This window comes from Anser brachyrhynchus (genome assembly GCF_964034855.1).
Source record: "Anser brachyrhynchus genome assembly, chromosome: 3".
Classification (NCBI taxonomy): Eukaryota; Metazoa; Chordata; class Aves; order Anseriformes; family Anatidae; genus Anser; species Anser brachyrhynchus.
The window spans coordinates 19,368,204-19,384,607 of NC_137696.1; the positions used below are offsets into that span (position 1 = coordinate 19,368,204).

General features: G+C 38.9%; 1 protein-coding gene across 1 annotated transcript in view; it reads left to right on the top strand.

Moving 5' to 3' along the window:
- The window catches only part of LOC308191832 (uncharacterized protein), a 563,294-nt gene that overhangs the window by 405,180 nt on the left and 141,710 nt on the right, over nucleotides 1-16,404 (top strand). The window contains exon 20 of the mRNA XM_080584694.1: nucleotides 1,870-1,921. Coding sequence (XP_080440820.1) covers nucleotides 1,870-1,921 — 52 coding nt within the window. The remainder of the gene's footprint in view (nucleotides 1-1,869; nucleotides 1,922-16,404) is intronic.

Sequence of the window (16,404 nt, forward strand, 5' to 3'; positions counted from 1 at the left end):
AAGGTTTTTTGGTGGGTTAGAAAGAGCTAAGGAAATTTTAATACTTCATTCAGGGAACATAAAAGCTCTCAGCAGAATATTGAATTGAGTTAAAAAAAAAACTCAGCTTAGCCACATGGCTGATGCCCTAGGACAGATCCCCCAGTCCAAACAGCAGAAAAAGAATTGCGTAGACCTGTTGCTTTGGAAACTGCTGAGCAAAGAGAAGAAACAACAGGATGAATATATATATTTTTTTTTTGTTTCAGGAGAAAAATGAGGAATTAAATACATTAAAAGGAAAGAGGGAAAAAAAAAAGAAAGAATGCTCTCCACCACATATAAAAGAAGACATTTCTGGAACTGTGATTGATGCCAAATATATCTGTATATATATTTATATATATGCATAGCTATATTTTATAATGAGCGTAACAGCAGGGTTCTGGCAGCTCTTTTTAGCAAACTGAACTAGTCTTTGTGTGTGTTCAGCACCTCCTTTGGGGAGACAGTTTCCTCCTGCTGCTGTCTGGATCATGTTCAACACCTGAGGTGTAACACATTTTTGAAGGTATAGAGGGCTTTAGGTTTACACAGATGAATTTTTTATCTGGGGAAAAACAGTAGAAGAATATACACCCAAAGGCAATGAGACATTTTGGGAAGGATGAGAATTTTAGCTTCAGCTAACTAGATATGCAAATTTTTTATGACAGAAATAAGATTCATGAGACAGAAATTAATCTAACAGCACGTACAGGTAGATCTTAACTAACACACCTGTCCCAGTAGTCAATGAAAAATAGGCAGAGAGTCCTTATTTTGAGAGATGTGGAGGGAATTTGGGCCATGTCTTATAGTCTTTGATATGTTTCAGCGTTAGCTCAGAGAATGAAATTTATGACCTTAAACATGCTGAGATGGGGGCTTCAGAATTAACCAATAAAAATACCAGTTTAATTTCTGAAATTCTGTTTTATTATTATTTTTTTTTTTTCTGAAACTAAGGCATGCATTTGCTGCCTTCAGTTAGGTGCATTTCAAAACTGGAATATCATAGCCACCAAAGGCATCCCACAGAGATTACAGGCTTGTCCTTTCATTTCAACATGGAGTCAGTGATGGTTCTGTGACAGTAAAGGCAGCAGGGGACCGAAACAGGGAGGCTGGGGTTAAATTCTCAGTCCAAGAAGAGCAACTCTATATTACCTGCTGTTAGAAAATTATCTACACCATCCCCTTACACATCCCAGGAGCTCATTCTTATTCATTCCTCTTGAAACTGGACATAAAATTTAAAAGAATCCAAGGAGGAATTTTCAAGGAGAGAAAGCAAGCTTGAGCTTGACTTCATGTCTGGGAGTAAGGACTTAATGTCTGGGAGTAAGGAACCATGGGGGGGAAAAAAAAGAGAAGTGCCTAGAGAGATGGTCCGTTTAGCAAGGATGATGGTGACTGCATATATTCAAGAACAGATTTTTGAATGCCCAGAGATTTGCAAAGAAATGTAAAAACCTGCAGCCTTTCATATGCCTAAACAGGCTGGCTAGTGGCTTTGTGCATGCGCGATGCAAATTTAGGATTTAGGCACCCAGCTTCTGCCAATTTTGTATCTGAAATGTGCCAGTATCAGTTTGGATCTTGCCCTTTGAGCAAAATACAGCTGCTAAAACAATTAAAATTGGGAACACACTGTGGAAAGAATAATGTCCATGACTCAGGGAGTGTCTCAGTGGAGTTTTAAGAAACCTTTCTGTCAGTATGAAGCAACATGTTAATTTCATCTCTTTGTATTCAACATTGTACCAACTATTAAGCAATTAGATTAGGATACAGTTAGGTCACAAAGGAAAGAATAATTTTCAGTATAAATATTCTTGATTTTGTCAGCTTTCCCAGCCTCCAAAACCTGGATGCCCTTCATGGAATCAGCTGCCTTCTGGTAAGCTCTCACATGTACGCAATTTTAGAAGCTCTTTTGTTATAATATATGTATATGTATGTTATAAAATTCCTTATACTTGCAAAGAGATACATGAAGCTATATTCAATGATGTAAGCAGTACATCATTGTACTCCGGTTCATTTTTAGGTACATTTTAAGGTATGATATTAATGAACCACTACTGATTTAGGAGGAAATTGCAAAACCGGAACTAATTTAATGTCAGCAGTAGTTTAACATTAGAAATGGGTGACTTACATTTCCCATCCTTGCTTGATTTTTAAAAATATTTAATTCTGCTTGATAATTCATACTTTATTATTATTTTTTTTTTTTTTAATTTCAAGTGATGTGAAATTCCTTCCTATTGTTTTTGTGCAAACAACAGAATAGACCCAGGGAAGGGAGGTCTTCCCACTGGATCTTTTCATGTAAAATTGTGTTATGTGTTTGTGAGTATGTGTATATATATCATATCACATTAAATCTATCATATGATCAGTAAAGACCATATGTGATTTTGCATGCATGCATGTGTATTTGATTATTAGGAGTAAATATAGCCAAAAGTATTTCACAAAGCAACTTAGAAAGTTGAGAGCACATCTCCTTTTGGACTATAATTGCCACTAAAGCAATTCTCCTTTATAATTACAATGTGTTTCACCATGCATTTCTCAGTCCAATTCTGCGTTAACAAAGCAGATGAAAAACTACATCTCCTTCATTTCCTTCCTAAAATCAGGGTTTCATATTACCCTGTATAATCACTAACAGCATTATAATATTATCTTGAGCAAGGCAGAGAAGTATGAAAAGAAGAAAAAGGGGGGGGGGGGGGGTAGAAAAGGCTTTCCTTCTCTGTCCACAGGCCAGTAACTTCATTGAGTCTAGTGTGGAAGGCATGGAGCTCAGAATATAGGGTTTCAGGGAAGAAAAATGATTTTACATGTTTCCTTTTGTGTAGTCAATTTTAATTCATGGATAACCACCAGTGACTATTGTGTTCATGACTTCAGTCTTTAAATTCCTTTTTTTCTTCATAAAAGATAGTTTATCTGTAAAATGGAATATCCTTTGAACCAAGCAACTGTCACTAAGTATGTTGCTATAGATATATGACTAGGGAAAAACATTTTTTTTTTGGTGTGATTTTTAAGCCTGTATTTATCTTCCTTAGAAAACAATGAAAACCTAGCAACTCTGTACTACTTTTTCCCCCCTTTCCGTGCTTTTTCCTCATCCATTAATTTTCTTTCCTCAACCTCACATCCTAACACTAAGTTGAAATGCATTCACTTCTGTGCGTGAGAGTTATTTGTACAGATTGGCTTTGAATCTTTTGGAGTAGAAAGATGGCAGGTAATTCTGGCAAATTGTATTTTCTTTCGTTCTTGTCACTCATTTGCTCAAAATTAGGAAATGGAGCTCAAAGATGAAGGACAATTGGTTACCTGGATAGAATCCTCATTGTTTTATTACAACTCAATCTATTGATAAGACTGGAGGTCATTAAGGAAGAAAGTTCCTCTTTACTATAACCTTTGACATTCAGGGGAGAGGAGGAGAGAAAGAGAAAGCTGAGACTCCCATGGGACTGTGAAAGAATCAGTTCAAGTCTTCGGTCCCTGATGGTATGAGAGGAAGAGGTTAATTGAGTACAGAGAAAAGGCATGCATCCAGAAATGAGCTGTGTGACCTATCTGTGTTCTGAGAGGACTTTCAATGAGCTGTAGTTGCCTGTTTGAAAGCTGACAGCATTGGAAGGTGAAGTGAAAATCTTGCTGGAAAAAGAAGCATTTTTGTGTTATGGTCAGGTACTGACTGTTTGCTTTGAAGATATCCTATCATTAGTGAAGGAGACTCATGAATAAAACAGGGCCTTGTTTTCCTGAGAATGGAGCCCCACTTGCAAAAGGTGCTGCTTGTAATGCATGTTTCAAACTACCATTTAAATAACTAGCAAATTGCAGAAGACCGTAGTCTGGCATCTCGCTTGTCCAATGAGAATCATGATTTAGCTTGGTTTCCCAAGGGCAGAAGACTTCTGTGACCATGTTTTGTAAATATGTGTATATATATGGAGTTATACACGTACTTAATTGTTCTTTCTGTTCTCCAATATGTCTTTAATCTATTGGCTAATTTCAACCAAAATTCACAGATACGCAAAATACTGTATTTCTAAGAGTTTTATATAAAAAAAAAAAAAAAAGGCAGACAGAAAGAGGAGAACCTACCACTCAACTGAAAGAAGGTTCTCATCAGAATTCTGTGCTTATTATACAAAATGAAATCTACACAAGGGATAGCCACCGAGACACAAATTAGTAAAAATTCTGCTTCCATTAGTTGTATGGTTCATGAAACTAATCCTAGTAGGTAGAAATTAGCAGGTTCTTGAGCAAACTTGAGTCTAAATAACCCTAACACTGGTGGGGAAACAAAAAAAAAAAGGGGGGGGGGGGAAGTGTGAGTGGGCAAGAAAATGCATTTCATGTGTCAGCAGCAAAGAGTGCCGTACTATTTTTTTTGTCAGCTCTTGCATGATGATTAGGTTTCTTAAATGTTATGGTTTACCAATAAAATAAAATATAAAATGTATGCTTTTAGACATTAAGATGCTGAGCCAATTTTTTCCCACCTGCTTTTACTTAAATCTGATTTACCTTAAAATATAATTATTGCGATCACAGATTTGCACACTTAACCACTTAAGGATAATGTTAAAATAGCTTAGATGACAGTATGTTAGACTTACATACTTACTCAGCTAAGTTTTACTCAGTTTAATTCTGCATATTAAATTTTAGAGATAAATTAGATCTTGGCAAGCATGAAGATCCGTGCCTTTGTGCAGACGACAGTTAAAGGTCAGTACCATTAAAATATAACAAACAGAAATCTTAGTAAATAAATTGGCTACATCAGACTTGTTTCAACTAGATCTAGAATATAGATTCTGTAAACATAAAATGGGAGGAAAACAATATGGAATGGCTTAAATAAAAAAAATTCAAGTACTCCAGAAATCAGAGGGTAGTGTTCAGAGATTTTGTTCTAGCCTATTTTTTTCTTGTAGTTGTTGTTTTAAACCAGCATGCAGTTATACCTTCTTTGTATAATGAACAGATGAAAACATTTCATCTAATATAAATGAGGACTTTTATGCTGTTACTTTCTCGTAACATGGCAGTAAGAAATTTGCAAATAAATTTTAGCTAAAATTCAATCTACGTCATTTCTTACTGTGTGTTTGTATCAGGGTAAATCTTTCCCTTCACTGGTGATAGAAAGAGCAGTATAGTGGAGGAGATTTATCTTTGTCTTTCTGGTCCAGGTTTCTGGAGCCAGACCAGCAGTGATAAACACCTAATGAGGTAGGCTTTGTCACTACTTTGCAGCAGCAGCATGTGCCCAGTAATGAATGCATCCTCTGATCTACAGAACATGCACTATAGAGCTCAAATTGCAATCACGTGGCCTGGCACAGAAATGTGCCAGTCCATGGATACTCAGGCAGCTCTCCAAGCACTCTTTGTAGCCATTGTACTAGGCTTTTTTTTCCTTGTTTGTGTACTTGTTGGTGCAGTGTATGAAGGAAGGGGGAGAAAAAGAATCGACCTGTGTAATTTCTCTTTCCTAGCTCATCTGTGATCACCCGGGGTGTGATAATTATTTCTGATGTTACTTTCTATGAAGATGATGATCTGTTTTCAAAGCACTTCTGTTCATTAAAAAACACTAAATCCTTTAAATCTCTTCACTGAGGTTTTCATATGTTGTCGCTTGGTCCTTTCTTATTCTGCTTCTTGCACTATTAACTTTTATATTTGAAATAAAGCAGCACACCACAAGTTCAGAGTCAGAGTTCCCCTTTCCTGCAGTACAACAAATCTGTCTTCCTATACACCAGATGGAGATAAATTGGCTGCTGGAGGCTTGACCATCATCTCAGCAATGCATAGATAACTGTGGAAGCCAGTGTGACAGTAAATTAACAAGATGGTAATACTTGAAGTTGCCTTTGAAAGGAATGTGTGGTATTTGACTTTGTGTTGGCAAGAAGTATGGGCACTCCATCCTACTATAGCTTCTGTGACACGTTGAGATCCTTATCTTTTCTGAAATTAGTGTCACAAGCTAGCATTTTTTTTTAATTTAAAAAACAGAAAGGAACATCTGTTTACGGCAGACTTGACTTTTTAACCATCTCTGCTGACATACAGTGCATGCCCATACCCAAAGATCATGTATTATTGATTATGCGCATGTTAAATAACTCCTGTTTGTCTCAGTCCTTCCCCTGTGTTGAGCATGGAAGCAGTTTTTGGTTGATAGAATACATCTATATGGTAATTAAAATTGTTATAAGTGTACTTTCATTTCCTATTTCTTAGCTTTCTAGTGTCTGAAGGCATGTCTGAAACAGGCAAAGGGCAAGGGAGTTTTTGTTTTTTACTGTGAAGGGATGAGACTGGGAGAGCTCATGTGAAACACAGCTGTTGACCCGTCCAGCACAGAAAGGTCATCTGTGCGGAAGAAGGCTCCAACAGTAAACAGAGCCAAATACTAAGTCTGGATCTTCAAGAGGGAAGTACCTCTTCGACATTTTTTTTTCCTGGCAGGATTTTCAGTAGACAGCAAAAAAAAAAAAAAAAAAAAAAAATTACCCAGCAAACCACAATGTATATACCTATGTCACTTGATTTAGACTCTTATTTTTCTTCACCTCAGCAAATCCTCCCTTACTGATGCCTCAGGGACGGTGTAAGGTAGCAGCTATCCCAGAGGTAATGGCAGAGCTAGCCTGTTTGCTTGTTTAGCATGTATCTTAATCTTTGATTTTCAAGTCTGCAGCTGGGAGTCTTTGGCTTATCTACAGCAGGACAGTGCAGGCAGGGACAGTTCACAATGCTCTGTTCTGCAACCCTGCTTTCCAGCCATCACCTGTGGGAGTGGGAGAGTCATTCCCTTTCTCATTCATTTCTCTACTGAAGCAAAATTGTTCACAAAGAGGCAGTGTTTGGTGTCCCCTCCAGAATGAGACTGAAGTCAGCAGTTTGTGTCAGATATGCTGTGAATGGCTTTTGCATGGATATTCAAGTATGCTATCTATATAGCCAACATCAGCATTTTCTCTGGCCACATCCATGCTGTGAACAGGTTATTGTTTATTGCCGTCACTGTGCTAGGGTTTGTTGAGCTCTGGATGTATCCATTCAGTTAGGCGCAGGAGAGCTTCCAGTCTCATTACAGTCAAAACAAGCAATTCAAACAGTCAACATAGCTCCTTCTGACAGAAGTAGGTCATAGAGGGATCTTCTGGGCAGCTCAGCCAGTCATTCTAGTGTAGCTGGAGACTCCCACTCCTCTCCTCCTCCCCCACAAATGGGAAAAAGGAGGACAAGCAGGAGGTGGGAGGGCATCACAGGCACTATGCTGGGAAGAGCGCTCAAATTTATAGCCTCAGGTGCAAGATGTTCAGTATCTTGTTGGTTCTTTTAATGTGTTTCCAACCCTTCTGTGTTTTTCTTTATCTCACTGAGAATAGGTTTTGAATGCTGCTGTTGTGTCCCCATATCCCAATAGGTTTCAGAGTACTTAGTTTGTCAGTGAATAACATACACAAATGCTTGGTGATAATGTTAGTAACAAAGTATATAAGGACATGTTAGCAGCTGACTATTTCATAGCCATTGCTCAATTAACGAGTATGAAAAATGTGGTTAAAGAATTGTGCCATTCATTCACTCCTGATGGGGATCCAATTTTTCTTTTATTTCCTGCTGTTCTTTATTTGCATGTTCAAGATTAACAATATTCTCAGAAGGACAGCTTTAGAAAGCATTTTGTAACCCTGGCTATAATGGTTCCTCTTCCCCTACAGTGATGGTAATCTGATTTTAGAAAACCTTACTGAACTTCAAAGCTCATCATGTGAAACATAGAGTGTGACATTAAAAATAAACAGTATGACTGGAGCCAGAAAGAAATGTGTGATTCTGAAAATACTGGCATCCCTTCATCATGTAGTACAGATTTCAGTAACAAACAAGCAAAATGTTGTAGGTGAATATATATTTTTGTGTATCTATCTATATATGTCAGAATTAGAGACTATTTTGATAGGAATATTTAGAAGATTGACAAATTAGGCCAGTTTTCAACTTCAAAACTAAACATCACTAAATTCATTCTTTATCAACAAACTTTACTCTTCTGTTTTTCTGTCTGCAATTGCTTGGATTTACCCCTTTGATGGTCAGGTTGTTCACATACTGTTAATTGTATTGTATATTGGGTTTGGCTGTGCCATCAATGTTGCATAATACTTGTACATTGCTGTTGGTTACATTATTTTAGTATGCTTATATTTGGGTTCAGCGCAAGCTAATAGCAATTATTTTCTAAGGCACTTATAAATTCTAGTTATCATAGGCCTCTGTTTTGTCTTTCTTCAGCATTGTTTACAAAACATAAATTAATACTGTGGTGCTATCATCTGGGAGCCCTATAGCTTCATCTGCCTCTGGTTCTTGTCCTCCTTTTACCTTATCTTGTGTCCTGCTGAACATCTTGTACTAGCTGTATGGAGGCAGAAGAACAGATCTGATGGCTTTATTTCTTTTTTTTTTTCCGAGAAGTATGTGCGTGGGAAAAGCACAATATAGTGCACCACAGAGCAATCTGTACCTTGCCCAAGAGAAAACATAACTTGATGGAATGTCTCAGTACAAAAGAACATACCCTTGGATTTGACATAAGTGATCAGTGGTCATGTGTTTGTAACATAGTAGTGACTTAGTTTATTTTAGGGTCAGTTCTCTTTAATGTTATTATAAATTATCTGGATGCAGGACTCAAATGCATGCTAAGTAAGTTTTCAGATAATACTCAGTTAGGAGGAGCTGTTGACTCCCTTGAGGGTGGAGTGGCCTTGCAGTGAGATCTTGGCAAACTAGAGGTGTGGGTGATCACCAGCTGTATGAAATTTAACAAGAGCAAGTGCCGGATTCTACCCTGGCCAGAGGCTAGAGAACAGCCCTTCAGAAAGGCATCTGGGGGTTTTGGTGGATGGCAAGATGAACATGGGTCAGTAGTGTGCCCTGACAGCCAAAAGAGCCAACTGTATTCTCGAGTGCATCAGAGACAGCATAGCCAACCAGTCCGGGGAAGTGATTGTCCTGCTCAACTCTGCACTGGTGTGGTCTCGCCTCAAGTACTGTGTGCGGTTTTGGGTGCTACAATATCAGAAGTGACTTTGTTTAGCCTGGAGAAGGGCAGTCTGAGAGGAGGCCTCATGGTGGCCTACAGATTCCTTGGGAGGGGAGGGGCAGGTGCCGATCTCTGCTCTCTGGTGACCAGCCAAAGGAATGGCGTGAATCTACATCAGAAGATGTTCAGATTGGATATCAGGGAAAGGTTCTTTGAGAGGGTGGTCAGGCACTGAAACAGTCTCCCCTGGGCAGTGGTCATGGCACTGAGCCTGCCAGAGTTCAAGAAGCATTTGGACTATGATCTCAGATATATGCTTTAATCTTTATGTACTCATGTGCCAAATCAGGAGTTGGACTTGAAGATTCTTGCGTGTCCCTTCCAACTTGCGATATTCTAGGATTCTATGATTCAATGTTTTCTACTTTTGTCGTAAGTATTTCACAAAAGCAATGACCAAGTGGTCATTTTTAGGAAGGGCTTGAAGGAAGGACAGAAGTGACCCTCAGCTCATGTAAAGTTGTCTCTGGGGAAGACACATGGGCAAGAATTGAAGTCATTTTGGAACAGGGATAAAACTTAATGATGAAGACTGTATTGCTCTTGAGCATATTCTTAATGAGAAATGGCTAAAACAAATGGACTTCTGGCTAAATTCAGAGTCATTAGAAGATGAAAGGGGAAGGAGGGATGCAAAGTAAATGAGCCATTTGCACGTTGTCTTATCTTGCAACTGTATTGCTACCTTAACTTCTTCAACCACTGTAATGGGGATATGCAAAAAGAGTTCAATGTGTGGGAAATGCTAGCTTTTACAGCTCCAAAGGAATTTAAGTGCTGTACTCTTCTTCTCATCCAACCTTGGCTGCCATAGCCAGAAGGAAGCATACATGAATCCATTTGGGGTTGAAAAAGCCCTGAGCGCAGCACAGTAAAAGCTGTTGCAGTTCTCAGTCAGCTTTCAGAAGGTGGTGTAGCTTGGGCAGCCTCCCTGGGGGAACTGCTTGTTGCCAGGTGGTGAGCACAGCCTGTGCCCAAAAGAGAAATTGCTTCTGAAGCCTTAACTCTGCAGAACTGTCTGTATCTTCTGCATGCCATTCAGCTGCAGTCGTTTCAAACTGATGGCTATCTGAACTCCAACATACTGCTCTATCACTCCTCCTTCTCAAAGGAAATTGGAGAGAAAATACGATGAAAAAGGGCTCAATGGCTGAGATACGGACAGGATGATCCCTCACCAATTCCAGCAACTGCAAAACAAACTCAACATAAGGGTAATTAATGTAATTCATTGCCTATTGATAACAGAGTAGAGCACTGAGAATCTCAAAGCAAACTAAAAACTCCTGCTCCCCCGTACACCCTCTTCTACTTCCTCCCCCTGAATGGCACAGGAGAATGGGGAATGGGGGCTGCGGTCATTTCTTAAGGTGTCTGTGCTGCTCCCTCACGGTCACTCTCTGCCCCTGTTCCACGCGGGGTCCCTCCCACGGGATGCCGTCCTTCCCGAACTGAGCCTGCGGGGGCTGCCCACAGGCAGTAGCTCTTCAAGCACTGCTCCCACATGGCTCTGTACCGCGGGGTACCATCCGTATGTACCATCCGTCAGGAGCAAACTGCTCCAGCACGGGTCCCCCACGGGCGGCAGCTCCCCCCAGACCCCCTGCTCCTGCGTGGGCTCCTCTCCACGGGCTGCAGCTCCGGCCCGGGGCCTGCTCCTGCGGGGGCTCTCCATGGGCCGCAGCCTCCTCCAGGCCACATCCACCTGCTCCACCGGGGGCTCCTCCACGGGCTGCAGCATGGAGATCTGCTCCGTGTGGGACCCATGGGCTGCAGGGGGACAGCCTGCTCCACCAGGGGCCTCTCCACAGGCCGCAGGGGAACTGCTGCTGCGTGCCTGGAGCACCTCCTGCCCTCCTTCTGCACTGACCTTGGGGGCTGCAGGGCTGCTTCTCACTCCTCTCTCCCAGCTGCTGTTGTGCAGCAGTTTTTTCCTGTTCTAAAATCTGCTCTCCCAGAGGCCCAACCAGCTTCGCTCATTGTCTCAGTTCTGGCCAGCAGCGGGTCCCTTTTGGATCCTGCTGGAGCTGGCTCTGATCTGACATGGGGCAGCTGCTGGGCTCTGCTCACAGAGGCCACCCCTGCAGTCCCCTGCTACCAAAACCTATTCATGTAAGCCCAGTACTTCAGCGCACATAATTCTTCGGGTCTCCAGTTAACTTTGAAGCTGGGGCCCACGTATATAATTAGTACTATAAACTATGGGAAGAAAGTCAGGCAACTGACTAATTGCGTGTGTGTGCAAGGGGAATGTCTATATCCTCCAGGCTTAAAAAATGTAACTTTAGTATATCTTTGTAATTTCATAGCACACATATATATGTACATATTTATTATGGTATTATACACTTCACTTGAAAAATAACATTTATAGTTTCTATACAAAAAAGTGTTTTAAAGATTTTTTTTTTTCTTTCGAAAATTATTTTGAGGATTTTAAGTGATCACAAAAACAATCGCTTTTGGACACTTGCTATTGGTATTCCAAAATACACCTCTAAAAGTTAACATAGTTAACATAGATAACAGTGTTATCCCCAGATGCTCTTCTCTACTCTAAAGGAAGAAAAGGAGTAGATAAATGAGTTATATTTTAATAAAGTCATCTGTTGAAGCAGGTCTTAAGGGGGTAGTTCTAAAGAATAGAAAAGTGTATTTTGCTAAATTATTATTTCTGTCATTTTAATAGTAGGGGAAAATTAAAATGCAGGCAGTCATGATTGGGAAGAATGGTATTACTCTGTGCAACAGCATGAAGGATCTGTTCAAGTGGAAAATATAAAAGATTATTGAATATGGGACAAATAGATTTGGGGCAACATGATTACAGGTATATTGAATAATGGGATGGAGAGAGAATTATATAATTTCTAAATTGTTTCTTTAAACAAGGTCTCTTAGTCAAAAGGAGCAATACTGCTTAGGAACTGTTAGAGATGAAAGTGGAGATGAAATTTATGAAAATTAGGTCATGTAATAGTCACATGAAGAGAACAAGCTACAATTCTAATAGAGTTGAAAATGAGTGTTTTTCTTTTATTCATCCTTTTGTTTACTTTCTGACAATCTTCTTAAAATGATAGAAGACTTACTTTCTTTATTCTCCCCCCTCTTTTTTTCTTTTTCTCAGAAAAGTCTTGGCTACCTGTGTGCGGACCTGTTCATATACATGGCTTACATGATGATTTATGAAATGATAGATTTAGTTTTAATGATTTGGCACTTTAAGGCACCCACTTATTACCCTAGCCCTTTTTTTAGAGGTTACCATTTCTGCAGAAAGAATGACAGAGCAAGATATGAACTGCTGCCTCAGCTGCTCTGCTTCACAGCCTGGAGTATTAATATGAGCGAGCACTGAAAGTGATGAAATAAAGATACTCTAGGAATCACATGCAAAATCTTTCTTTTAGAAATCAAGAAACTGGAAAATAAAATAGAAAATGCTCTTAGAAAATATTTTTTCTTCTGTTTAAATTCTTATTTATATTCTTCAGTGAAAGAAATTTTTTTTTTTGAAATAAAACTAAACGATTTCTTTGGATCAAAATTTAGTTACTGTGTCTGTAGTCTTTCAGGCAGGAACTCTGACACTGAAACCCTCCTGGTACAAATATGTGATTGACTTCAGATATCACATTTATGCCTTTGACTTCAGCACATGGGTCATCTATTTTAGAGAGAAGCAAATTTAGGTAGCAGGGCTTATGGCCCTGATGTGCATAATTTGCTTGGAATTAATTTCTTTCATATACTCAAATGCTCTGGTGGAAGAGCGTAACCTATTCATTCTAAAACTTTTTTTTTGTTGTTTTTCAATAACCGTTTGTTAGATTGTCAGAGCTTCTGAAATATTTTGTGATGTTTGTAGGTTGGTGTTTATCATTTTGTAAAATATTTTGAGTGTTAGTTTCACAGTGTATCCTTCTGGGCTTAATAATTGTTGGGTAAATGAAGAAAAAACCCTCTTTAATAGTGTTATAATTACTGTTTAGTATTAACTACTATTTATCACCTGCTCAGGCAGTGCTGTAGGATTTTGGACTTAGGAGAGAATAGCAATACAAAGGTTTTAATCATAGAAATTGTATTTTAGAGGAACTGATAAGTCTAAAGATGCACCCCCCCCCCAATATATATATATAGCTGGTGATAATCTACCACCCCCTTTTTAACAGCACAAACATGTCATATGTCTGTTTGTTCCTTCCCCCATACACTCAGGTTTTTGTGGAAGAAGTAGGAAAGGTAGAATGCTACGGATCTCTTCCCCTCCACCCTACCCACTGTTCATGGGTGCTTTTTTACCCGCTCATGTTTTTGACTTTCAGTGGTCTGTAAAGTATATCTCCTATGGCAAAGGAAACTCCATGTTTTCTTGTACCTGTGTTATGTTGAATGGTTTCCCTGAACTGCAAACTCAGTTGTACAGAGTCCAGGTACAAGAGGCTGGTCTCTGGGTTATTTGGTTTAACACCAAACGATGGAAAAATAAGTTTTATGGTTCTTTCAAATCTCACAAGTTCTTTTGATGAAATAATGGTAAAACCACTTTAATGAATATATATAGGAGCACAAATGAAAACTACTGAACACTGCTGTCTGTATTCCATACCTCCTGTATTTTTGCAATATGAGGAATTACTTTATAGTTGTATGTTACTATTAATTTTAATTCACTTCTAGACTTCTGATTTTGATTAAAGATTGATCCTTTGTGACTCACAAGCAATAAATCTTGATAATGTCATGAGAAGAAGTCATGTACACGTAGGACCAACTCCTTAGCTGCTGTAAACGTACAACGGTTTTTTGAGGTTGTGCTTATTTAATGCTACATGAGCATTTGTCCTGCTATATTTATTGTATCATGAGTATTTTGTTCTAAGTAAAAGCAGGCCCCTGTTCATCTTCAGGAGAATGATATAGGCTCTGAGTTGCTATAAACAGCTGTAACACCTCTGGCCTTGGCAGCTGTCTGCTGAAATTATAATTTTATATTAGGAACATGCCCTTACCTCCATTTTTTGATGGACAGTACATTTCCATCTGTTATTTCCATTGCACCTTTTTTTATAATCTTACGCTGAAGTCCATCTAGATTTATGCTTGTTACCCAGCTGTAATTCTGGGATAATGCTTTTCTGGGGCTAAAAAGGGTTCTGAAGGGCTCCTGATGTGGTGCCAGCATCTCCCTCTCCAGCCAGAGACCACTATGGCCACATGGAGCAGTCATTGCCTGTCACAGTAGCAGCAGCAGGGCTTCTATTTTTTTCCCCTTTTTCTGCAGTCCCAGTGTAATGGTCTGCTTTTCTCATATTGAACTAAAGAACACCCATCTGCTAAACATTGACCTCCAGCCTTCCAGTCCATCAACTCAAGAACAGGAATGTCATTTCACAATGATTATAACCATTCCTTCCCTCATTTTGCACCATTCTAACTTTCTGAAGTTTCTTCACTTCTGTGAGAGGAACATTTCAGGATTTAAGCATGAGAAGATTGTCGGTGTGACATCCAGATTTTATACCTTCCTTTGTGCAGACCGTGCTTTCTTATCCAGTGTTGCTCAGCAGTTCCCAGAGCTGAGTCATCAGGAGGCATGCATTAAGGGCAAGGGAATGAAGACCTACCTTGGATCTATCTTTTCTTTGGTATTGTTGAGCACAGCTCCTATCCAAAAGCCATGCCTTTGCATTAACACAGCGTTGGGCATGAGGCCGTGAGCCCTGCTGAAGCTGGGCTGTGCACCACACTAATGAATGAAACAGTACTCAGGATGGAGCCACCCTTTGGTAGCCAGAATGAGTCCCTAGGCTTCTCTGGAACCTATAGACACAGTCAAAGTGTATGTGTAATCAGACAGAACAGTAATCTTTTTTTTTTTTTTTTTTTGTAGCTACTCCTCAGAGTGGTAATTAAGAGAGCACTCGGTATTTTTCAATACTTTACATTTTTCTTCAGGTCTACACACAGTTTGTTGAACTTTTTATAGATGGAGATGTGTGTAAAATGAAGAGCAGAATGATGACAGTGTAGTTCCTGCTAAATGAGAGACCTAGAGAAAAAAAAATACAAAAATAACATTATTTTTACATTTGAGTTAGTTATACCTAGGGATGAAGCCCTACCTCTGAAATAGAACCCAAATTAATCCTATTGATGCTGTGAAATATTTTATGTAATGTAGACTATTTTGTTATATCACCTGTTTGATGATTTTGGGTAAAATATTATTAAAAGTCTAAGTGTTCGTATGTATTCTTTACCTAAAAAAAAAAAAATAAAATCTAACTAAAGACCAAAATTTTGGAGGAGTTGATTAATAAGATCAAGTAAATTTAACCTTAAAATGGTGATTCTTCAAGTAGAACCAGAAACTGGTAGGGTTATTTTCATCAAAGAAGGGAAAGTGTAGCTGCTGGTCAGCTACAAGTAAATCAAAATCAAACTATCAGACACATTTTCATTTGGTTTCTTGAACTTAAAAAAAAAAAAAAAGAGAGAGAGAAAGAGAGAGAAAATAAAATAAAAAATCTTCTGTAGGTTTCTAAAGTTCCTTATGTTTTTATCTGGGGTCTCGTAAACCGTCTCACATCACAGAGGACTGAATTTGGGATTTTATTGTAAAGAAGACTCTGACGTATTTTTAGCTGATGTTAATCACTTACTGAAATAATGTATGAAGATACATCTACTCTGTTTTCTTACCTCTATATTCATGTGAAGTATAAAGGAAAAGTGTTAAAGTAGGAACAGAAAGAAGAGTATCTCTCATGGAGTGTTCTGTTATTTCTCCTATCTTGTGTGTTTAACAGTCATTCTCCCTTTCCTCTGCAGCGTTTCATACTGTAACCATGAAAAGCGGGAGGAGGCATCTTTTCCCCTCTGTAGTTTGAACAAAATTTTATTTGCAATTTGCTGTGAATACCTAACTAGCAGCATACATATAGTGACGGCAGGCTTTAGAGCTCTCTTTGAATTGGTGAACTGTTAGGATTGCCATGTTAAGGAATAAATCTCTTTTGTATATTTTACAAATATTTACATGAGCAACAATATTATCTCCCATTACTACTTAATATCTTGGCAAATAGCTCTTAGATCATATGCATTTACAAACAACAACAACAAAGCCAGCTCTTACACAAACAAAATAATTAGCATCCACCTCTAGTACTCTATCTGCTAAAATTATTGAA